This window comes from Ambystoma mexicanum, chromosome 13, assembly GCF_040938575.1.
Source record: "Ambystoma mexicanum isolate Mex_15411 chromosome 13, UKY_AmexF1_1, whole genome shotgun sequence".
Taxonomy (NCBI): domain Eukaryota; kingdom Metazoa; phylum Chordata; class Amphibia; order Caudata; family Ambystomatidae; genus Ambystoma; species Ambystoma mexicanum.
Window position 1 is genome coordinate 122,905,035 of NC_090938.1, and position 24,430 is coordinate 122,929,464.

Below are 24,430 nucleotides of genomic sequence, written 5' to 3' on the forward strand. Positions count from 1 at the left end.
GTCTAGCCCAGTTGTGTTAGTACCAAAGGCAAGATCCAAAGAATTGAGATTCTGTGTGGACTATAGAGCTCTTAATGCAGTCACCAAGACTGATACCCATCCTTTGCCAAGGACAGATGAGTTGGTGGATAGACTTGGTTCAGCCAAGTACCTCAGCACATTTGATCTGACATCAGGCTATTGGCAAATAGCCCTGACAGACCATGCCAAGGAGAAAACTGCATTTTCTACCCCAGTTGGCTTATACCAATTTAAGGTTATGCCTTTTGGACTGAAAAATGCACCTGCTACATTCCAAAGGATGGTAAACCAGGTTCTGACTGGGATGGAGGACCTCTGCATGGCATACTTGGATGACATTGCAGTATTCAGCCAAACCTGGGAAGAGCATGTGGACCACCTAGGACATGTTTTGCAGGCTCTAAAGCAGGCCAATCCGACCATAAAGGCAAGTAAATGCCAGATTGGACAAAGTAAAGTGGTCTACATTGGACATGAGGTAGGAGGTGGAGAAATAAGGCCTTTGCCCAGCAAGATTGAAGCTGTGCAAAATTGGACAACACCTACTACTCAAACCCAGGTGAGAGCCTTCCTAGGCCTCACTGGGTACTACAGGAATTTCATAGAGAACTATGGGACCATATCTTCTCCACTGAATGTGATCTCCTCTCCCAAGTTCCCTAAAAAGGTCAGATGGAATGAGGAGTGCAATCAAGCTTTTGAAAACCTGAAGAAAGCCCTTTGTCAAGCTCCAGTGCTAACAGCTCCTGACTACCACCAAACTTTCATTGTACAGACAGATGCTTCTAATGCAGGTATAGGTGCAGTCCTTAGTCAACTGGATGGGAAAGGTAGGGAACACCCCATGTGCTTCATCAGTAGAAAACTGAAGGATCCTGAGACAAGGTGGGCAACTATTGAAAGAGAATGCTTTGCCATTCTGTGGGCCCTGAAGAAGTTTAGGCCATACTTGTATGGTTCTACTTTTGTTATTCAGACTGACCACCAACCCTTGAGATGGTTAATGCAAATGAAAGGGGAAAACCCAAAACTATTGAGATGGTCAATCTGCCTCCAGGGGTTTGATTTCACCATTGAGCACAGGTCAGGGTGTCACCAGCAAAATGCTGATGGTCTCTCTAGGATGTTTATAACCGACTAGAGGTATGAGATTCATCCAGGAGTGGATTCAATCCTCCTGTCCCTTAGTCTGAGGGTTCGAGGGGGGGGCGAGTGTTAGGGAAAATTATCTTATAAGGCTAATTTCTCAAACCTAGTGAGTCCCCCAGCAGCTTTGCTGGATTTGTTGGGGTTTGTTTTTTTTCTCCTGCTAGGAGTGAGATTATTTTTCTTCCACTCTTAGGCATGATTTGAGGTATGTCTTTGACTCTTTGTGTGCTTATGGCTATGGGGTCTTTTACTCCATAGGGTATCATCTATTTATTATGTGTGTGTTACACAGCACCCTCAGTGCAGTAACACAGGTGTGTCATAGTGACCCCCAAACATAGACTCCATACCCTAGGACTGACTACTATCTCCCAGGGCATGTCCAAAATTGTGAACAGAACCAGTACAAACCATCATACGTACTGGAAGGGGTTAATTTCGATTGCCTCCGGGTCTGTTTTCAAGGGGGCACTGTCTAGTCCCCCCTTGTCGAGTTTCTGGCTGGTGGCAGTGGTTACCACGCAAAATATTCCACCAGAATATTTTCTATGGGATTTTCCCATTGATTTTAAACGCACCACTTTTTGGTGCAATGTTAAAGATACCGCCGGTTTATTTATTTAATATTAAATAAACTGTTGGGTCTTTTTGCCAGAACTCTTTTCTAAAATGGCGTTCGTGGCCGTCTCTGTAACTCTAACCAAGGTCGAGTCCTTTGTTCCACTTTTTGGCGGGCTTCTCCACAGAAGCCTTCCAAATGGTGCCACTCTGTCTGGGTTCCACAGGATGTGTGGGGAGTGGAATTGGCACCCGGGACTGCGTTGCCTTAGCAACCCAAGTCGCACTCTATTCTGATTGGCCCAGTGGTGAGCCGCCCGGCTCACCACTTAGCATGTTTGAGTGACAGCTAGGCTGTTGAATGGGGTTTTTTTGCATAAAAGCAGGGCCTTTTCGACTGGAACTTCAGAAGTCACCACAGGACCTAAGAATCCGAAGAGAGCAGAAGCTGAGCCATCTGCAACAACGACACCACCGGTGAAGCCCTGCTGCAACAAACTCACCACTTTCCCAACGACAAGAGAAGATCTTCTGCTGGACGAGTCTTCTTCCTCTGAGCTGGTGGGACCAACCAGTTCTCCCCTTTCGCCTTCCAAAGACGTCTCTTGGTCGAATCGCCCGTGCCAAGCACCCCGGCGGCTGGATAGCCAAGCTTCAGCACTTTGACCGCGAATAAAAGGAACACACCTTTTACCGACGAACTCCGCGGCTGGTTTCATCCCTGTGCAGTGCATCAACTCCACGTTTCCTCCTCGACGAGATCCTCTCTTCCCCTGGTCGAAACAACGAACTGCAACCACTGCCAGGAACAACTGCCACCGCTGGAGCTTCCTCTCTCTTTAAGGTACTGTGTTCTGCCTGGCCTCCCTTTCTTCGGTTTGCCCAAGTTGACCCTTAAATCCTTGGCTTTCCAACTGGGTTGGCCCCAGACCTTCTAACTTTAACTTCTTGAATCACCCCAACCTCTTTTGAACATTCTGCAAAGACTTTTAGTGCATTTTAAACTGTGTGATCTTGGGCACATTTCGCTTTGCTCTATTTAAAGTGGGCCTGGCCTATGAACTTTGGCTCCACGGTGAATACTGCCTTTATTCCCTTGCTGAGAACTCCTAAAAGTGTTGGGACCTGTTTTAGTTCTATGCTCTGCCTTTTTCTCTCCCTTTAACTTAACTATTGGAGTGCCATCTAGGTTACGCGCTCACATCTGTTTTAACAAATCGTGGTGTTTTAACTCTGACTTGTCTAAAAGTTATCAAGGAAGGTGTGCATACTTTACCTGACTATGTTTTTACTTGCTTGTGATTAAGAGTGCTAGTTTATTGCCCAAAGTGTGTTTTAAATAAATAATTATATACTTTTGATACAAAGCTCTGGTCAGTGTTTGTTTGCTCCACTGTGTTTTTAGCCCTATTGTGTATACTCTATATACTGCCCTACTCTTCTTGAGAGAAGTCTGACTGCTCAGCCACAGCTACCAGGTAAATCTGGGTGGTGCAGACTGCTACCAATTGGGTTTACTGCTTACTCCTGTAGTCTTAATCTTTTTGCAGTGTTCCCCAAGGGAGCTGCACAGGATTCTGCCTAACAAATGCAGGTTGGGTTATTAGACCTTTAGGAAATATAGGTATGTAATGTAATGTACTAACCCTCATCTAATTCCTGTGTGGGGTGGAGTGGCAAGAAGTCCGAAGAGCTCCTGTGTCGTTTGTTATTTTCTCCATTACCCCTTCGCCCTCAGTCTGATCTGTAACACACAATGTTTTTAGTCTATGGGTGCAGAGCACTTGGAGAGGGACTTTGGGGTCCAGCAGCTCCCACAAAAGACAAGAGATTTGGACCCTTTCACTCATCCTCTCGCTGCTTCCTCTCTCACCCTCATTTGATGGGGCTTTTTATACACCTGCAGCGCTCTAACAGGCTGCAGGTGGGAGTCTACAATTAACCTTGCCTGACCATCATTAAGGGGACATGCATGACCTCTACTACTCTAAGTAGGCCTCTTCCTCGTCCCAGTGCCAGTACCAGAATGGTAAAAGTAACAAGTCTTCATTACTCCCCGTTGCCTCTTCCTCGTCTCAGAACCTTTAGGATTTATATATGAGGAAGTCAGGGGAGTTGATTTATAAATACCCCATGAAGACGGGGAAAGGGTTGGTCTGGTCATTAGTAGGAAAAAGGGATACCATGTCTCTGCTAAGGGCATCCCACTCTCAGTCCCCACAGACCGTCCACCCAGGTGATCCTCGCTCGCTTGTCCACCCCCAGGGTCGGGATCCAAGAGCGATGGCCTTTCCCTGGCTACCTGCACAGAGGATCCATGGGGAATAGGAATGAGAACGCCCTCAGGTTTCTCACACTCTCCACACTGGGAAAAGCCATCGCTGGCAGGATGCCCCACACAGAGGACAGAACAGCATAAATAGCATTAAGTTCTCCAAAGACTTAGGGCATTTCAAACACGTCATTATACCGCCATCAAGCCATTTGGCTGTGACTGTCGCAACAAATATTATAATTCTATAAAGAATGGATAGGACAGGAAAAAATCTTCAAAGTTTATAATTGGAAATTAAATGGCAGTAATGCAAACTCCACAAATATTCATTTTTAACAATAACACAAAAGGAATTTTAAGTCAATACGTACTGGAAGAATCCCAGGATACCATCTTCTTTATATATATTTGCAATGGAACCAAAAACTCCACTGAAAATAAAGGAAACAGAGTGTGAACTAAGGCAGAGTAACAATGAAACATACAGAAGTATAAGCAAAACAAATTGGGATTAATAATATATAGTACCTGTACAAAATAAAAATGAATAAGATACCTGTATTGTACCTCGCGGCCTACAAACTGCACCATACAGCGCATGGAGACGACTGTAGGAAGAGAAAGAAATGGAACATAAAATACACACTCATCTGCGCAGAATAACACTAAACAATCTCAGTCACCACAGAAGTTAGTGATGGAATCAGTCATGCAAGGAATTTAAATTGAAATGTACCACCACTTATCCCCCTGGCCTAAACTTGTGGCCCCCTACCACCAGGTTTATCTCAGGAATTAACACAGTCTAGACACAGCCGTAGCCATAAGAGAAGCCGCATCCAATAAAGACTGTCCTGCGCAACATCAGGTAAGCCCTCCAAGGCTTTACCCTTCGGATTCGGAGCACTTGCTCCTTTCAAAGATGGCCACCAACGTCACTCCTGCTCTAATTGCAGACCCTGCTGCATCCGCTCACTGCACTCTCACACCACTGGGCACCCTGCTACCAGCTCTCCAGCTTCAAAGGCCAAAGCCAGTAGGAGCCAGCAGGCGCAACCAGACCAAGGCCACCTACAAAGGCTTACGCCTGCAGGGCACGGAAGGGCACGTTCACCAGCCACCTGCAAGGTACGTGCACCACCCACCCACTCACCTGCCCCCACCGCTTCCTCCCTCGTCTCAACTCGGTATACGTGCACCCTAGCCCTTTCCTCCCTCCTCTAACACCAGCTACTATCTCCACCAAACTTGAACCTCTCATACCTCACATACCTCAGTACCTGGACCTGCTGCTCCCCCAGCTCCCCTTTCATACACTCCTTGCCTTGATGCCACATACTCGCATTGCACACAGGACCATACTCGCCACTGCTACCCTCCACCATCCCCCTGCCTATTTCCACAAGGGCCCTTCACCTACACTCACGCACCTACACCTCATCTCCCCTGTCTACACACCCTCATCCTTACACCGTACCACTGTCACTCTCTGGCCGGCCTCTGTTAGCAATCGTCTTGCTCCCACCTGCGAGGCTAAAAACCTCGTGGTAATCTTCGACTCCACACTCTCCTTCTCTCCTCACATCCCTGATATCTCTAAGAAGTCACACTACCAACTGCACCGCCTCAGAGGTATTCTTCCTTTCCTCTCCTTCCCCAGAAGCTCTGTTTCCAGCGCTCTGGTTCTCTCTACGCCGGACTACTGCAACAGCCTCTTTCTAAATCTGCCTGCCTCTACACTCTGCCCTCTGCAACTCATCCAAAACAGGACTGCGAGACTTGTCCTTGGCCTCAAGCCCAGGGATCGTATCTCTTTAGGACTGAAATTCCTGCACTGGCTCCCAGTGACGGCGAGGATTATGTTCAAAACCCTCTGCATTGTCCACAAGGCCTTCTGGGCCTGGGGCCTCGATACCTTCAACTCTCTCTTCCTAAATATCTTTCTTCTCAAGCTCTACACTCATCCGCCTCCAACTCCCTCAGGGCCAGTCGCTTCTCCAAGCAACGAGTTGGCGGTAAATCTCTTTCTCCGGCTGGTGCCTCCCTTTGGAACAGCCTCCCTGCTTCTCTGAAACTTGAGGAGAACCATCTCCGGTTCCAGAAGCACCTCAAGACCTCCCTCTTTACTTCCTCTTCCTCTCCCTTGTTGATGATCTGCCTGAAATTGAAACTGCACTGGTTACCTGGCTACCCTCTTATCTCGGGCCCAGGTCCCCTCCCCACCAGTTGCACACCTGCACTGCCCCCCTGGCAAACCTTGCACTCTGGGGCTGTTTCTGTATCACTACAGCCCCATACCAGCACTTGACAACTGTTGTCTGCACTTACCCCCTGCACTTGCCACCAGCTGGCCGCACTTTTCATTTATAGTTTTATTTATTTTACTGTTTATCCCATGTACTGCACTGCTCGCTCCCCCCTTCCACCTCCCCTTTCCCCCTTCCCTGCACTTGCGCGATCTCAATGTCACCTGCCCTAGTAAGATTGTTGTCTCTGTATTCCCTCTGTTCCCCCTCCATTGCCTCGTTGCGCCTTGAAACACTTGTGTATAGGCACGTTATAAATGCCATATCATATCACTGCACTATCACACATCTCACACATGCCCACCACTCATTGCACTCCTCAGCCCTGGTGCCATATCTTCACCAACCACCCCTCCCATCTCCTGCACAATCATCAATGTTAGATCTATTGTTGACCAAGCTGCTGACATCAGGTATCTCATCTTGCTTAATAATCTTGATCTCTTGGCCATCTCTGAAACATGGCTCCATCCCGCAGCTGGCCCCGCTCCCTCCATCGCTATACCCTCAGGCTACACTATCCATCGCTGGGATCGCACAGCAAACAGGTGTGTTGTAGCCCTTATTCATAAAGAAGCCATCACCATGAGACCCCTCCCTCCCAACCCCCTCCCAAACTTTCTCTACCCCCAACTTTCACTATCCTCCTCTAGATCATTCACCACCCACCAGGCATGGAAAAACATTTGAGAGCGTTCTTTCTCAAATTATCAGCACCAATCTGAAAATATCCTGCAAACTACTTTTCCTTGGCTATCTTAACCTGGGTCTCAACGACCAAGCTGATAACGATGCATTCTCCATCTCCAAAAATCTAGAGTCCTTCGGACTCACCCAGGGCATCATTCACCCTACCCACTCGCTCGGCAGAACCCTGGACCGGATCACAGACCTCAATTGCAACTTCTAAGTCATCTCTATCTCTGCCTGCCCATGGACTGACCATCACATCATCTCCTTCCTCACCCCCAATGCTGCCCAACCAACCACTGCTGCCACCCCTCTACCACCTGCTCTCTCACGCTGTCCTCAGAACCTTACCAAAGAGTGCCTGCTCCCCTTGCTCTTCTCTAACCACGTCCTCTCCCACCTCATGCCAAGCACATACCTCACCACTTTGGTCAATCTTTACAACTCTCATCACCTCAGCAGTTGACCCACTCGCCCTCATCAAACCCTGCAAAGCTAAACAAGCAAGTCACAAAAACTCTTGGTTCACCCCTAGCCTTCAAGCCCTGCATGCAAAAAAGTGTTCCACTGAACTGGAATGGCACAAGTTCCCTACCTCCCCTAATAAAACTTTCTTCCACACCATATCCAAAGACTACAAACGTGCCATTCACACGGCCACAGCCACCTGTTACGTGGACAGAATCGCCAAAGTCAAATCCCTCTTACATGAACTAGAAACCCCCACTACCACTCCCAGCAAACTTTATCAAAGACAACACATGGTGTCAACAAATTCAGGATGCCCTCATGCACAAACGTTGCAACCCTCCAGGAACAAATCTGAAAAAAGGAAGCGACCATCCACATTAAAGCCCAGGCACTCAACACCACCACCACCTCCCTCTCCCCCACTCCCTCCACCCCATTCTACTTCCACTCACTGACCAAAGCTGACATCGCCAAAATAATTTCAAGCCTCAAACCCTCCTGCTGCTAAGGAGACACCTACCTTGCCCTCTCATAAAGGAGTGCGCTGACATCCTCATACTGATAAATACGGCCATTGTCACCTCCTCCTTTGCCTCTGGCCTTGTCCCCACTAATCTTAAAGAAGCATGGATATTAACTCTCCTCAAAAAAGCATCACTCGATCCGACCATCCCGAGCAACTACTGCCCACTTACCACAGGCCAGTTTCTAGTAAAAATCCTAGACCGTGTTGCCTACCTTCAAATCCGAGCCCACCTGGAATGCCATAAAATACTCAGCCCACACCAACCCGGCTATCGCCTGGGCCACGGCACAGAAATTGCTCTACTGGATCTGAAAAACCAAACAGGTGACATTCGCGTCTCTGGCAACCTTGCCCTCTTGCTGCTTCTAGATCTCTCTGCTACCTTTGATCTCATCAACCACCAGATCCTCTGCAACCAGCTTATCGCGGCCACTTTCTCTCCCAACCAACAAAATGGGTTATATTTCCTTTCTCAGAGACAGAAGGGGTTGCGTCTTTGCTGGTAATGCCACCGCCCAACCCCATTCCGTACCCTGTGGTATCCCACAAGGCTTATGCGTATCCCCAACTCTCTACACAATCTACACCAAAGCACTCTTAGACTATCTGGTCTCAATCAGTTTATCTTTCACTAATAATGCCGATGACACCCACATCCTCCTTCCGCCCTCTCTGGCGATCATGCTATTGACACCATCATGTGGGGAGGCATGGTATCATAAGTACGACACTGACACAAAAGGTGTCATTTGTAAAACCTTTATTAAAGTTGCTGGGTTTGGAAAAACTCCTATTCTGTCCTATAACTAAGATGGGAGTAGTCTCGACCATGATATAATAAATAAGCAGTCCTAGTGAAGGCCATCAAATCAAAATGGCCTATGCTAACAAAAACCTAATGTCTGCCCTATCTCTTGTACAAAAAGTGTATAAAGGAGATATGTATGCAAAGGAAAATCAGTGTTCAAGTATACAGAATAAATGTGACAATCAGCTTTCCTCCCCACATTAGACAGCACGGAGTAACGCGGTCCCCGTAGGGAGGATGACACACTCTGGCTCAGGTTCTCCACTAAAACAATTCAAGACGCGGATCGAGGCCCGCCTGGCCTTCCAAAGTCTTTCTCTACACCCTTTCAAAGAATGTTTCAACAAAAAGTTCACGCTGGGCCCCCTCTGTCAGGTGCAGACCTCTTCAAAACAAAAGTTCTTGTTGGTCCCCCTCTGCCGGGCTCAGACCTTTCACAACAAAAGTCCAACAATACTTGCAAGGGGCTCCCTTCCACAAGCTTATTACACTTCGGGTATCCCTCAGTCGGCTCAGACCGCTTTTGGATGTCGAAGACTTCTGAATGTGAGTGGCTTCCTTTACAGACGTCTGCAGGACCACTTTGAGTCAAAGTTTAATGTTCAGCTTTTTACTCTCACCTTCCCTCTGGGTTAATTTTGATCACTTCGCTTTTACAGTTAATTCTCTTTATCACTACAAACAATGCACCTTTCATGGAGACTTTCGAGTGGGCTACTTCCTTTCACGGGACCACTCCATTATTCAGTATTGCTGATTTCCCAGCGGTCTTTACTTCAAAGTTCATTCATAGGTCTGCTTTCCTTTGCGTCTCATCTACATGCGTGCAGCCTTCACTTGTGATATAATGCTGCCACTTCAATCTTTCTTCAACACACACTGGTCTCTTCGGTCGCTTGTCAACTCACTGGCTGTGTGCGTTTCATTCTTCTTTTTACAGTCTCCATTTCACGAGTCAAGGCTAGTACCGCAGGCTTGGCCTCACCTCCCCAACTCTGCTGCTCACCCGGGAGGGTCGCTGGTGTCCTTGAAACACAATTCAGCCTTCTGCTTTGGGATCTGGCCTTCTCCACGTGTCTTTTGCTGCCTTTTGAGAGGCAACAACCTCGTGCAGGGAACCACTGGGGTTCTCTGCCCGCTGCTTTCGTCCGTTAGTCCGGTGCTCTACTCCAGTAGGTTCGCCTTCACCCCGGAAGCTCTGCTTGTACTCGTGTTCCATCTTGCTCAGAGTGTGTCTCTAGGTTCTGCTTTTTATCCGTGTGAGGAAAGCTAATTGGGATCAGGTGTATGCACTTAAAGTCAAGTGCCTGACCCGATTAACAGGATATAAGAGTTAGTCTTGTTACTCTCAGTCTCCCATTGCCCTCCCTTTCTGCACAAACACTGGGCTGTGGAAGAGGGCGGGGAGGGGGAGTTGGGAAATCAGAGAATCCAAAAAATTAGGATGGGTTAGGTTTACAAAAAAGGGGGAATACCACCAATCACCGTCGGTTGCCTCACCCCCACTCCCTGAAGACCCCTCCCCCACTGGTCCACCCCCAGGTCTGGATCCAAAGGCGATGGCTGTGTCCTGGCCATCTGAGCGAGATCCCGGGGGACTCCCTTTGGTTTCTCAAAATCACCATCAACAAAATCTACAAAAACATCCAAACTTGGATGGCATCCCATCAATTCTACCTCAATGACAAGACAGAGATCCTCATAGTAGGCCTGCTTTCAAGTCCTGCGAAGCTACACCCAGCCTTCCATGACTTTACCATCAACGCCTTCACCATTCCAGTCTCTACTTCATTCAAGACACTGAGCTTCTATCTGGACTCCACCCTCACTATGACCCGCCAGGTCAATGCAATTGCCTTGTCAGCAGCCCACACCACTAAACTCATATGTGCTAGCAGACCATTCCTATCCTCACAAACTCTCCTCACCATAGCCAGAGCGACCATTGGTTCCCGTTCGGATTACTGCAACTCCCTCCTCGCCGGAATCTCCACACGTAACCTCAACAAACTCAAAACTATTCAAATCAATGCCACACGAGCCACCCTGGACCTTTCTAAACAGGACCAGATCCCAGCTTCCAGAAGAAATGCTCACTGGCTACATATATGTGAGAGTATCACCTTCAAAATCCTATCAATCACCCACAGATGCCTCTCCAACCTGGCACCACCATATCTATCACAAGGATTCTTCCAAGTCCACCTCTAGTAGGCCCATGCAAACCCAACTATTGCCATCGCCTGATCGTGCCGGGCTTCAAACACGCTAGAGCAGGTGGTTCTAGCTTCCCGGTTAATGCCGCCCATCTCTGGAACGATTCTACTTTTTACCTGCACGCCAAACCTTCTTAATGGCCATTCAGGAAACACCTAAAAACATGGCTTTTCAACTGACTAATATGTTGACTATCCCACAACAATGAAACAAACCACACATAGCCTCGCCCAACAGTGCATGGCAGCTACAACCCAAAAACACACCTACGCTCAGCAAACAGTGGAAACTGAAATGAAGCTTTCAACACCACATCACAGCTCTCTTGCTCTTTTGTCCCTCGCGTTGCTACTAACCTATTCCTCCCCACCCCACTTGCTTTACAGATCCCCCAGAGCACCAAGAGCCCATGCAGGTGGCAACAGTGTGCAGTACAAGAACCTTTAACATTAAAAAATAACATCCCCCCATCCTCCAGGACCCCCACTAATCCTCTACCCTCCCCCATCGAACTTGTTCTGCAACCAATGCCTTGATGCCCACGGATTTAGTGTGCTTCTACAAATGTAAAATAAATACAAATAAATAAGACCATTACAACAGGCCAGCCTCCAATTTGACCTCTATAACAATGTAATACAACATGCTGACCAACAATCTCTGGGGACGTCAAAAAGCAAGGAAGCTGATCAAACATGAGGCTTGGGGTGCGAACACTCACCAACCTAACTATGACTGACAGCTTTTCAGGAGCAGCAGCGCCATTCATTCTCAGTTCTGTTTTAACAATTTTGGAAACAACAGCCAATGGGCGAGATATTTCTGAATATTGCCACTTACCATGCAAGGGGTGTGCAATAATCCTGGACAAACATTGGACCATCATCTCATTGGATGTCTAAAAAAAAAAGAAAATATCAAGGACATTAATCACTAAGAAGGTATATCCATTAAGAGATATGCACAGCTGCAACTCCATAGCCACACATAGCACTGCTTAACATAACCGTGGCAACCTGATTTTAAACAGCCAAAATGCATTCACAGTCAACACTATCCTCCTGTAATTACTCATGTGAGTGAGCATGTTCTGCAGTTTACATAACAGGCACTACAGAACTAAATACCTGTTATCCCAATCCTTCAGAGGAAACCGAAACCAGTCACTCACCATTCAAAGCCAAAATTTGTAGGCATTATTTGAAACTGTAGTCATTTACATTTAATATACAATTAGTCATTTCCTTTTAATATATGCTTTTATCCCATGGACTCCTCAATTCTTGAAATATTTTCAGGTTCAGTGTGGATCGGGAAAATATATACAAACACTAACACGCATGTGAAATTTGAACAGCTTCAGTACGACTGTCAGAAACAGCGGCACCACCGACACAGGAAGTGATCTTGCAAGTATTTATATCGAAAGAGATTGTGTCAGAACCCTTTTTGCACCCAAACCCCACCATGTGAGGAGGATTCTTTGAATTTGTGTGTTCAAGGTATTTGGGGAGTTAGCCCACCATCCGACAAGGTGGTTATCTTCTAGGCCACACTTAGACCCCTAGTGGTAAATATGGCAAAGCAGCCAAGGCTAAAATTTCGGAAAGAGAGCTGTGTGTTTAAAGGTTCAGTAAAAATGTGATATCATTAAATAAGGGAATGCCCATACAATAGATTACTGTGAGAAACCTGAAGGTGTCTCACTCGCTAGTCCCCGTAATTCTGTCATCCAGGTGGCCAGGACATGGCCATCGCTATTGGATCCAGTTCCTGGGGGTGGCCCAGTGGTGGAGGACCACCTGGATAGGGGGGTCTTCGGGGAGTGGAAGTGGGACACTGATGGGTGAGAGTCGGTACCCCCTTCCTTATAACGCCTTTTCCCCATCCTATCCCGCAGGATATTTAGACACTCTAACCCCCACCCCCTTTCCGACACACTTTTACACTGTGAAAAGACAACGGACTAACATCAGAGCTGTTCACCTGACATGTTCCAACACAAGGGACAGGCTGAGTCAGGCAATTGACAATAACTACACACACCGACGGCCCTGCCCCTTCCCCACAGGGATATAAGGTGAAGCACGAGAGCACACTTTGAGCAAGGCAAACCACACAATGAGGCAGCTATTCCAGGACGGCAGTTCAAAAGGAGGAGAAAGGTAACGAGAACTGAAAGAACGACAAGGAGGGTATTGCCCTTGCCTTTTTCAAACCAGACCCACAAAGCCTCCGTGAAAGGAATCATAAGACCGCGAACTACAGCTAGCGTGTGGTGTAACAGATGTCAATGGTGCACTGGGCCCTCCAACACTGATAACTAAGTCGAGGAGAGTCGCTTGCTACCGTGGTACTGCCCTTGACTCCAGAGACCAGAAACGCCAAGGAGTTCAGCACAGCCGGTGAGTCAGAGAGAGAACCGATAGTAAACCGAACTGTGTTGAGCGAAGGTTGCAAACAGCAACATGATACGAATTTTAAGAACTTATGAACAAAGAACCTGTGTGTTACTGAAACCCAGGGATAGACCAGCTGCAGAATGGTCCGGCACCAAATGGGCGCTCATTAGAAAGACTCTGGCTGGTCCCGTTTTGTTGAAACTACAGATACCAGGAGGCCCTATGAGAGCCAGACCTAAGAGGTCAAAGTGGTCATACAAGGGTTGAGTAAAACCCCTTGTACAATTGAAAGTCTTTGACCCGTAGCCAAGAGGAAACCTAAGGAAAGTGAATCCCGCATTAGTGATAAAGTAAAGTGAATCGTCTATCTGGCAAATTTGAACCTGGCGGAGGGATGTCTACACGTTGGGGTGAAACACAATAACCCTGTGAACATTGTTACCCACAGTGAACGTGGCTGAGGGATGTCCACAGTGAAAGGTTGTTTAAAAAGACATTGAGACTCATCAAAACTACAGGTGAAAATATTTTGAGTAAAAGGCCGTAGTGAACCCGACGAAGGAAGGCTAACGTTCAATAAGGAACGGAGCCTGGCCGAAGGGGTTTGAGGGGAAGAAGGGTTCTCACCCAACGTAAAAGGTCACGGAAAGGAACTTTTGTTTTGTTATTGTTGATGTATTAGGCCCTCAGAGGCAAGAAATATATTGTGAAAGAAACTTGGCCACCGAAGGTCCTCATATTGCTGAAAAGAACAGGAACCGTGTGCTGGAGAAGCCCAGTCATGTATTGTGCTCAAAAGTCCCGCCTTGTCCTGTGCTAAAAACGTGGGGAAGGGAGACCACAGCTTTAGCATCCTGATTTATCATTTTGTGAACACTTCTTTTCTTTTCTGGTGAACATTATCCCACACTATCTTGTAACTTAGCAGTAAGCATTGGCAATATTTTATTTTAGTATAGGCCATATTTGATGGTCATAGCTTGCTCCCACCTTAGATTCAGGTTTAGATTAGGGGGTTTTCTCACCCTTTTATACAGTTGAATAAACACCCTTGAACTGTGATCACTCGTGTCTGCTTTACTGTTGCCACCAGGAGTTCCTTACATAACTCAGAGTATAGTTTTAAGTAGTTTGCTGTGCAAACAGACAAAATCTGGGGTTACCAGTAAGTAACTCCGACAAATGTATAGCAGTATCTTAGTTTGTGGACGTGCCAACTAAAGGTCATCGGGACAGTGGAAGGCCAAAACGAGTTGTCCGCCTTAGGGTTGAGTAAGTTAACATTAGTATAGTTTACAAGTCCAGATTATCTAATGAAAATAAAATATCCCATAAGAAGCAATATAGAAGTGTAGAGACAACAGGCAAGTGCTCCCACTCGTAGGAATGCAACCATGAGGTGTGAAAAAGTAGAAATTGTTTGGAAAGTCCAAGGTCACTTCTGTCAGAGATAGTCTCCAGTAAGCAAAGAGGCCGATCGTGAAGAAAGGTAGATACCCCACAGAAAAGCAGCCTATAAGGCTACCAGGGGTGTTTTTGCTGGGTCAGAGACAAAAGTGATCTGATGCTGGAGTACGGTGCAGCTGTCTCTTAGCTGGTTTTGCAGGTCAAGAAGCCAAGTGGTGCAAATGCTGTCCTGGGTGAAGATCAGGTGATGAAATGTAAAATAATGGAAAATTGTCTTAAATAGGACATTTCTGCCATTATAGCAGCTTCTTGTCCCCATCAATGCACTACAAGTTCAATCCCCAATGTTGTCCTATGGGAGTGAGTGAGTCTGGTGCCACATGGGCAACACAGATGGTTTTAAATTGGTTTCTGCATTTGAGAAGGAGTCAGTGGTGTATTTGGAGAGCCAGGGAAAGATATTTCTAGATTTCCAGTCTTAAGGCAAGGTTGTCTTCTGCAATTTGAGTCCTTAGTAGGTGGTTTGGCAAGTATTCTCGAAAGACCAGATAGAGGCGACTGGCTTATTTGAATCTGAAAATTACTAGGGCAATGTCTTTATTGGTTCTATGGTGGAATGACATGTGGCATGATGTGCCAAAAGGATCCGAGTTGGAAGAAGCACTTTCCTACTATGGCTTTAACTTGGGGTTCAAGAGAGAAGGAAAGTTCTATAAGGAACCAGAGGTTTTTGCTTGCTGTTGTCAGCTTGCAGCACGTTCATGGAATAGTTGTGTGACTGGCATATTTGGCTCTGCACATCATATGTTCCATTTTAGTTGGATTTAGCTTCAATCAGTTTGTCGTCAATCATGAACCTATATGTTAAAAGCAGAAGCTAAAGTCTTGTTGATTTTGAGTTGGGGTTAGTTTGTACACAATTTGAGTATTGTAGGAGTAGTTATTACAGGTGAGGCTTGAGTTGCTGATTTGCAGGAGGAGGCATGTAGAAGAGGAAGAGTATAGTGGTGATAGCCTGGATCTTGAGGTACACCATGGGTGATGTTCAAGGGGGTGATATCAAATGCAACACATGGTTCTCATCCTGGTCAGAGAGGAAGTACGTCATCCATCATAGTATGGTGACCTCAAACCCAAATATCCATGAGTCTTTGTAGAAGGATTTACTGTTTATCGTTGAAAGTCGCTGGTGCGTCCAGAAGGATGGATGCAACAGGTTTAATCAGATTTGTTAATTTCTTGTGTGTCCCATATGGATGAGAGTTGATTCAGCTCCTTCATTGGTCTGAATCTGTGTTTTGTGACATGCTTGATCAGGGTGTAACTATTTCCCACTTAAAAGCATAAGTGACCGAGAATTGCGAGGTAGCCCAAACAAAGTTGCGATAAGTAAGAGCCTGTGAGCCTATTTAAATTGGGAGTTGAACTTTGTGGACTTATTTGAACATTACATTACCCTACGTGGGAACTGTTTCTGTTTTCTATAATGCATAAATTCGGGGGAAGGGCAAACAGGATCAAAGTGAACCCCCCCCCGCCCCTGTGGACCGGAAAGGCCCAACTCAGGGTTCCATCCCACCTCCCTTCCATTCCAAACACTAATGTTCATTGGTTATATAGGAATTGAATAAGTTAACAATGTACAGGGACCCTTTAAGGGGGATGGTTTGGTTACTGACCTGTACTCGATCACCTCTGGGGAAAAACACTGACCGATGGACTTCTCTTCTTTACTCCCAGGAGAAAGTTAAAGCCAGCAGGAAACCAGCTGAAGAGGAGAGAATCCGCCGGAGAACACAGAACGCCGGCCTGTGCAGAGAAGGAGAAAAGGGAGGCAGTCCGTCTGAAGAGAGCCACTGAAGCGGGCCCAGATCCGCACGAGCCAGAACTCCAGACTTCAGTACCAAATACCACAGCTGGAAAGAAGGTACACGGCTACCGTGGGGGATCGATTAGAGGGGGCGAAGAAACCGATACCCAGCAGGGCTGAATGAGCCCATGGCCCACCTGAGGCTGAGAAACCAAAGACCCCACAAATTGGTGAAAGAAAGATGCCAAGCAGGGATGAACAAACCCATAGCCCACCTGGGCTGAGAACAGGAAGAATCCGCAATGGGGTGAAAAAAAAATCATACAGAGCAGGGTCAAAGAAGCTTGCAGCCCACATAGTGCTGAGAGATTAGAAACCCCATGAGGGGACAAGAGACGAGACAAAGCAGGCAGGATGGAGCAAGTCCACAGCCTAACAGATGCTACAACTTTGAACAGTATTATAACGACAGAGGGCAAACTTTGTTTCTTTTGTTCTGAACATTTAGCTAAACAAGTGAGGAGAATACATCCCCGAAAGAAAGATAAGTGGGACACTTTTCAGAATACCTTACAAAAACACTGTGTTGCCCAAAGCCAAGAGACATGTTCTGCTGCGTCATCGGTCTCCTGTGGGGTTCCTCAGGGGTCTTTGTTAACTCTGCTTCTTTTCGATCTTTACCTGGGTCCTCTCGCTGATCTTATCTCTTCTCACAGCATTTGTTTTTATACGTATGCCGATGATAGTCAGCTGGTTTGCCGGCTTGGTTCTTAGGCTTCAGATCCCGGTCTTAACTAAAAGGAGTGGCTGAATGGAGATTCTGGTGGTTGGCTCTTTGGATTCTCACTCTTTTTGGCACTCTGATTTTTGTCCGGACTCCCTAGGTTCTTGTCCATCTCCTAGCGTCTGTGTTGAGAGTCTCGGGGTAAAAGTTCTTACTACTGGTTCCCGGGAAGCCCAGGTTTCTTCTGTGTGTAAAGCTGGCTTTCTTAGACTTAAACTTCCTTTTATTCCAATCCTTTTTCATTCTTCAGTTGTCACTGTTTCGATTATGGACTCTCTGGACTATTGTAACGGTATCCATCTTGGACAGCCTGACTACTTAGTCCAGAGGCTCCAGATTTAAAATAATTCAGCAGCACGCTTAGACCTAAATGTGCCTGGGCTTGCCCACTCAGCCACTCTGTTGGCTGAGCTCCACTGGCTCCCAGTGAGAAGCTGTATCAAGTTTAAGGTGCTGTGTATTGTATATCAGGCTACTAATTCCACAGCCACTGTTTTTCTCCAAACTAAACTTACACACTATGTTCCCTCACGTTCTCTGCGATCAGCCTCACAAAATGTTTTGGTAGGTCCGTGCTTCTGCAAGTCACGGGCTGGTGAGTGATCTTTCTCTGTCTTGGCCCCAGTGTTGTGTAACTCTCTTCCTGTTCATCTGTGTGAAATTTCTGATCTCTTCCATTTTCGGAAGAAAAAAAAACTCAAATGTTTTTATTCTTATCTATGGCTTTATTTAAGTGATTCTCTTGCTGCTGCAAGCAGCAGATGTATTTGGGCCTTGGTTTGCGCTTAGTAAATTTAGATACATATATGTCATTTTTTTTTTTTACTGTATTTCTTTGTGATCAGTCTATGAAGCCAGAAGCTGGAAGAGACTGTGAGAACATTGGGGGTGGGGATCAGAAAACCAGCCACCACTCATTTTTTCAAGGGTGAGCAACCCATAGACTAAGCTGAGACTTAGGGGGTCATTACGAGTTGAATTGAATTGTGTGGGAAAAATATGGCAGAATTACCAAATATCGCTGCACCGCCCAACTACAAGTTTGGTGGAAAGTAAGAGGATTCACTTCCAGCCATGAGCTGGAACTAATTCTGCCGACTTTCTGGCCATTTTCACTGGAATTACTGTGCCAGTAATTCCACTGAAAAAGCCCCTCCGGGCCTCATCACGGGTAGGGCAGTAGCTCTTAAATACGGCATTAATGGTATTACCACCACATTTAAGGGCTGGCCCTATCACGAGTTGGCCCCTAAATGGGCTGTTTAACCGCCAGCTTTTTTCTGGAGGTGAAACTCCAATTTAGTGCCCTGTATTACCACCGGCTGCATTAATGTGCAGCATTAGCACTGAAAATGACCCATTGGATCCAATGGACCCATTGGGGATTTACCGTTAATGCTCAACCCGTGATCCAGCGGTAATACCACCGGACCGGTGGGTGCTAGCGCTATCACAGTTGAGTGGTAATACGGCCAGAATACCGCCCAACTCGTGAGGACTCCCATTGAGTCCAATGGACTCTGAAAAAATTGGGATTTACTCTGCCACTTGAAATCTAGTGGTAAATCCGCCGGACCAAGTGGCGCTAACGGTAATTCTGTTGGGCAGTATTCTGGCAGATTTACCGCCAGAATACCTGCAAACTCGTAATGAATCCCTCCGTATTTATTTATTTATTTATTAGTGGTAGGACAGAGATGGGTTAGCATAGGTTTTGACAGAGAACACATTTTTTTTTTTTGTAAGACATTCTGATGAGCACCCGTTTATTGTTTTCTAGCATAGGGAATCCATCATAGGAATAGGGCCTGGAGTAGTTATTCTTTAAGTTGGTTTAAAAAATGTACAAGTTCTGCAGTGTCCCCTTGTCCGTCTCCTATAAGCAATTTACCAAACGGGTCATTACGAGTTTACAGTAACACTAATTGTGCAATTATTGTCCCCTGGATTCAAGCCATGGAGGTATTACCTCCAAGGGTATATAAATAGAGTAGCACAGGTAGTAAATTCATCTGGAAGACCTTAGAGAAAATGTGCCTAGTTCTGCCTATTTTTACCTCAGAGTTGTAGGTGAAAATTCCAAATTGGCCCAAAATTACCTCTGACTGGACGGAAGTTAAGAATAGTTTCATCCCTTCAATTTCAGTTAAAAATGTTTTTGTTTTTAGAATGTGCCATGCTAAGTAGGTAAAAGGTTGAAGTATCTTTGATCTCCCTCTTACCACATTACCAATTCAGTGCAAATATGGGCAGGGATCAGGGAGGTGTGGTTGGCAGCGACCAAGATAGCAGCTTTCTGGTGAGCTCCGCCAACCCATGGCGGAATACTCCCTGGATCAACAGAGAAGCGGAGTGCCGTGCTGCCCAGACTGTGCCCTGAAGTTGCAGGGGCCATCAGTGGGCTAACGGTGCAGGGTCTCTGTCTGAATTGGTGCATGGCGCTGAGGCGGCCGTGCAGCGGGACGCGTGGCTTACTTCGGGCTGTGGACTTACAGCATCTGGGGTGGCGCTGTGCCAACGGCGTCTGCCTCCGGAGAGGTGAGCCAAATCCATCCTGTGCCCGAGGGCCCATTAGAGGAGAAGGCCCATCCTCTGGGGGAGTGAGGAGGTGGCGAGGCCATCCCCGTGTGGCACCAACTACTTGAGTGCTGCTGATGCTTGTTCCCAGCATCGGATCGAGCACGCCCTCTCCAACAACCTTGGGTTTAAGGATCGCCGCGTAGAGGAGACCCTGGGCCGGGGCCCAGGCTGGAGTGGAGCAGAGGGGACGGCGCTCCCTGGCCCCTGAGCCTTCCTGGTGTGCTTTTGATCTGGAGACTGATGACTCCTGCTGAGTCATCACTGATTCCCCAGTGATGGTCTCCTCACACATGGCCAGGTAAAGGCAGCCGTTACCTGATCCTGGGGGTCATGTAAGGAGGGAGAATCATGGGGGAGGAGTACTGGGGGGAAGCGGTGGCTTCGATGGAAGGGACGTGGGATTCGCCCCCTTTCTGTGAGAAAGAAACCCCAATTCCAGAGTCTTTGATGGTACATTGTGGTGTAACATGTGATGATTATAGTGATTGTATTTTAAATGCAACTGTTCAACAATATAACTTAAAAGCAGTTGAAACGTCCTAGAAGGTGCTAGAAGAAGAGCAAGGAGTCTGTGGAGGAAATGTGACGTTAATAGTAATGTGCAGTCTAGTTGTCACACACCTAATCAGCGGTGCAGGACACTTAAACCCACATATCACCTGCAGTTAGGGGAACGAGGAAGGAGGGACGAGAAAGACTTCAGAGTACATGGAGCAGGAAGAGAGACCGGTGGCAGAGACAACCCCAGGGAGAAGAGCCATGGGGAGAAGAGGAGACGTCTGACAGCAGCAGATTGTCAGCGTTCAGTATCGGAGAGGATCTATGGTGAAGCCGAGGTGAACGGTGTGCAGCGGGACCCAAGGAGATGTGGTCCTGCAGAGCTGCACTGGTTCTGGCAGCGTAGGTAGTCAAAGCCGACACGGGAAACAAAGAAGACTGTGCCGAGAAGGGGAAGCTGCCCCCCACAAACTCCTTGCAGCAGCCGCACGGTGAACAGGGGCGTCCACCTAGAAGCGTAGGGGGCCCTGGGACGTGGGAACACGTTAAGGAGTGTTTGGCAGGCATTTTTGAATACTGACCAGATAGAACTGAAAAGAACAGGCAAACATGGTGCTTTTCTCCTGACATGAGATATCAGTTAGGGGGAAAACCTGGAAACAGCATTGCCTAAGCGAAAAGACATTACCGACAGAACAACAGGGGAACATTTGGTACAATTCTCCTAACATGAGATGTCAGTTGGGGGAAACCTGGAAAAAGCATTGCCAAGAAAGGTTGACAGACAGAGCTTAAAAACCCCTCATAAATAGGATATCAGTATGGGGGAAAATGGGTACAAGTAACAACTGAAGTCAACAAAGGTGTGCTATTGAAGAAGTACAATTGTGTGATACCTAAGTGGAATGTGAATGTTGCAGCGAGGCCTGATAAGAGTATCTAGTGAACCTTTTTGGAAAGAGATACCTGGCAGGAGAGTACAACAGGGGATCTATGTGAGCCAAAAGGGAGATAATCCTGGCAGAAGAGTTAACCAGGATATCAAGAGTTTACAGTTGAGAGGTTTCCTGGCAGGAGAGTGTACGAAGAAACTCTCTTTGAACTGGTGTGTTGAAGAGAGACTTGGTCATATTAAGTTGTTGTTTCATTTACATATTTTGTCGAACACACACTTTGAAAAGACTTGCATTTTGCCATACTTTAATCAGTATTGAAGAAAAGAAATTTGTTTAGCCATCCTGAAAAGTAGGAACGACTTTCCTTGGCCATATTCCAACCAGTGGTGTGTAAAAGACATTGAGGGTCATTACAAGTTTGCCGGTCCGGAAACAACGGTACCGGTAAGCTTGCCCATACCATTGTTTCCAGACCGGCAAACTACGAGTTCTGCAAGTGGGTGCCTTTCGGAATGGCACCCGCTCGCAGACCTCGACGGATGCACCGGCACCATTCATGAATGGTGCCGGTGCATCCGTCCTCACCATTCCCATTGCGTCCAATGGGACTCAAATGGGAATGGGGAGTAATATTTTCCGGCATCCGGCAATGGGGAGTTACCGGGGCTGTAATGCCCTGATAAGTCCCCATTGGTATTTACCGGCACGGATACCGCCAGCGTCATAATGAGGCCCATTTTGTTTTGCCATTTTAAAAGACTATGAGAGACTTCCTTTTTGTTATATTCCAATCAGTGTTGTGGAAGGAACATTTGTTTTGCCATCTTGAGGAGAGTATTAGGTAAAATAGACATTTGTATTGCCTTTAGGAGACAGGTCTTGACACTGAACACTGTGAACAGTTTTCCTGAGACAACCTTGGGGAAGGGTACCAACCCCTGGACACAAGGATTGTTTTGACTGAACTTATAAGTTTGAGTTTTTCCACATTTCTATTGAGTTTAACTTGGAAACAATTACCTTGCACTGTGTGCTTGTGTATGCTAGTGTGAGGGTCAGATTTAGTTTGGCCACAAGGTCAGCCTGCTTTAGATTTGGTTTCATTGTGTAAGGAAAGGCATGGTATCAACAGTAAGATACAAGTGACCACAATTCAAGGGTGTTTATTGAACCTTAATTGGATTTCAAAAACGCCTATCTAATTCTAAATCTAAAAATGGGAGCAAGCTACGACCATCAAATAATAATAACGCAGTCCTAGTGGTGTCTTGTCAGAATAAAAGGGCCTTTACTAATAAATCTACTGCCAATCCTTACCTCTAAATACAAATAGCATGGGAAATGATGTTATACAAAAGAAAAGTGTTCAAAAATATTTCAGGATATTCAAGCCGTTGGCTTCCCATCCCCACGTTTTCAGCACGGGATAAGGAAGCACACTCGAGCTAAGCACAGTCTCTGGCTTCTCTAGCATGAGGGTGCACTTCAAACCTTCAACATCATGGCCTTCTGTGCCAGAGTCTCTTCTTTCACAGGGCCTGATGTAACAAATAATAAAGTCCCTTCCCTTCCAGGATTCTCCTATGCACATTTTTCTCGGGTGATTTACTGTTCATTTCGGATACCCCTCCGTCGGGCTCAGATCTAATTCAACACAAAGTAAGTATTTTCACAAATACACAATTCTCTTAAGATGTCCATGTATCCAATTTCTCGGGTGATTCATGGTTCATCCCGAATCCCCCTCTGCCGGGCTCAGATGTGTTCTAACACAGCATTTTCAAATCAGTCTCCCTATGCCGGGCTCGGACCAATTTATGGATTGTAACACAAACTGGCTTTAACACAAAGCTTTCAATTGATCTCCCACAGTCGGGCTCGCATCTACTTTGCCATCAAGTGTATTTACTGTATCAACATCAAAGACTTTCGATTGTGCACAAGAATTTGCTTAACTCCTTGCAGGACCACTTTGATTCACAATCCTTTGTCACTCTTTCACTTTTGTCAACTCTCAGCTGAATACCTTACAGAGACCTTCGATTGAGCACACACGCAGTGCCGGACCACTCTGTCAAACGTATTGTATATTTTGGTTTCAACGTTCAATCAATCATTGCAGTTCAACATTACCCGCATTGGTTATCACACGCGTTTCATACAATGTTCAATCCAGCGCTCACCATAAAATGTTGCTGTATGCAACCTTCACTTCAACACAGAGTGTTCTTGTGTCGGTCTACCCAACTCACCAGCTGTGTTGATTTCACTGACGCCACTTTGTTGTTGGAGCCAAGGACAGTACTACGGCAGCTGGCGATTCTCTGTGCCTTGATTAGCGATGCAGGATGTGTGTCGGGTACCTCCGACACACAATGCAGGATTCCTCAGCCTGGTTTCCTGGTCTTACACTTTCTATTCTCAAGACTTCATGAAAGTAACAGTTCCTTGTCGAAAAGGACAAGGGTACGTCCCTCCTGGTGATCCCCTTCGGTTTTGCTGCCTTTCTCTTCGTGTTAAACTGACATCTTGAGACTGCCGTTTCCTCGTGTGCTTTGCCACGCTCAGAGTGTGCTCTCGTGCTCTGCCTTTTATCCGTGTGGGGAAGTGTAATGGAAGTCAGGTGTGTGTGTGATGGTTAGTAATTGCCTGACACTGCCTGACCATTGCATTCGGACACATCAGGTATACGGCTCGGGTGTTAGTCCATTTTCTCTCTTAACAGGCTGTCAGTGAGAAAGTGTTTGTGTTGTGAAAGGGCTGGGGTTGGGTTTCTAAGTATCCTACCTGGTAGGATGGGGTAAACGTGTTACCCCTAACCCAGGAGATCCTCCCACACTGGTCCACCCCCTGCAACTGGATCCGAAAGCGATGGCCATGTCCTGGCCGGTGTGCACTTATAATGTCGACTGCAAAAAGTTGAAAACAAAAATGTGGGGAAAAAAAATCGAATGTGTTTTTTTAAATTTGTATGTTTTTTGGGGTTTAGCTATTAAAAATAAACAGGGGGTTGGGGAGACACCCCCATTAAA

General features: G+C 46.6%; 1 protein-coding gene across 2 annotated transcripts in view; it reads right to left on the reverse strand.

The window, feature by feature from the left end:
• MTCH1 (mitochondrial carrier 1) overlaps positions 1–24,430 on the reverse strand; it is a 1,187,755-nt gene that overhangs the window by 685,571 nt on the left and 477,754 nt on the right. For both annotated transcript variants that reach the window (XM_069633419.1, XM_069633420.1), the window contains 3 exons: positions 11,862–11,919; positions 4,560–4,611; positions 4,375–4,434 (listed from right to left, as the gene is read on the reverse strand). In XM_069633419.1, the coding sequence (XP_069489520.1) occupies positions 4,375–4,434; positions 4,560–4,611; positions 11,862–11,919 (170 nt within the window). The remainder of the gene's footprint in view (positions 1–4,374; positions 4,435–4,559; positions 4,612–11,861; positions 11,920–24,430) is intronic.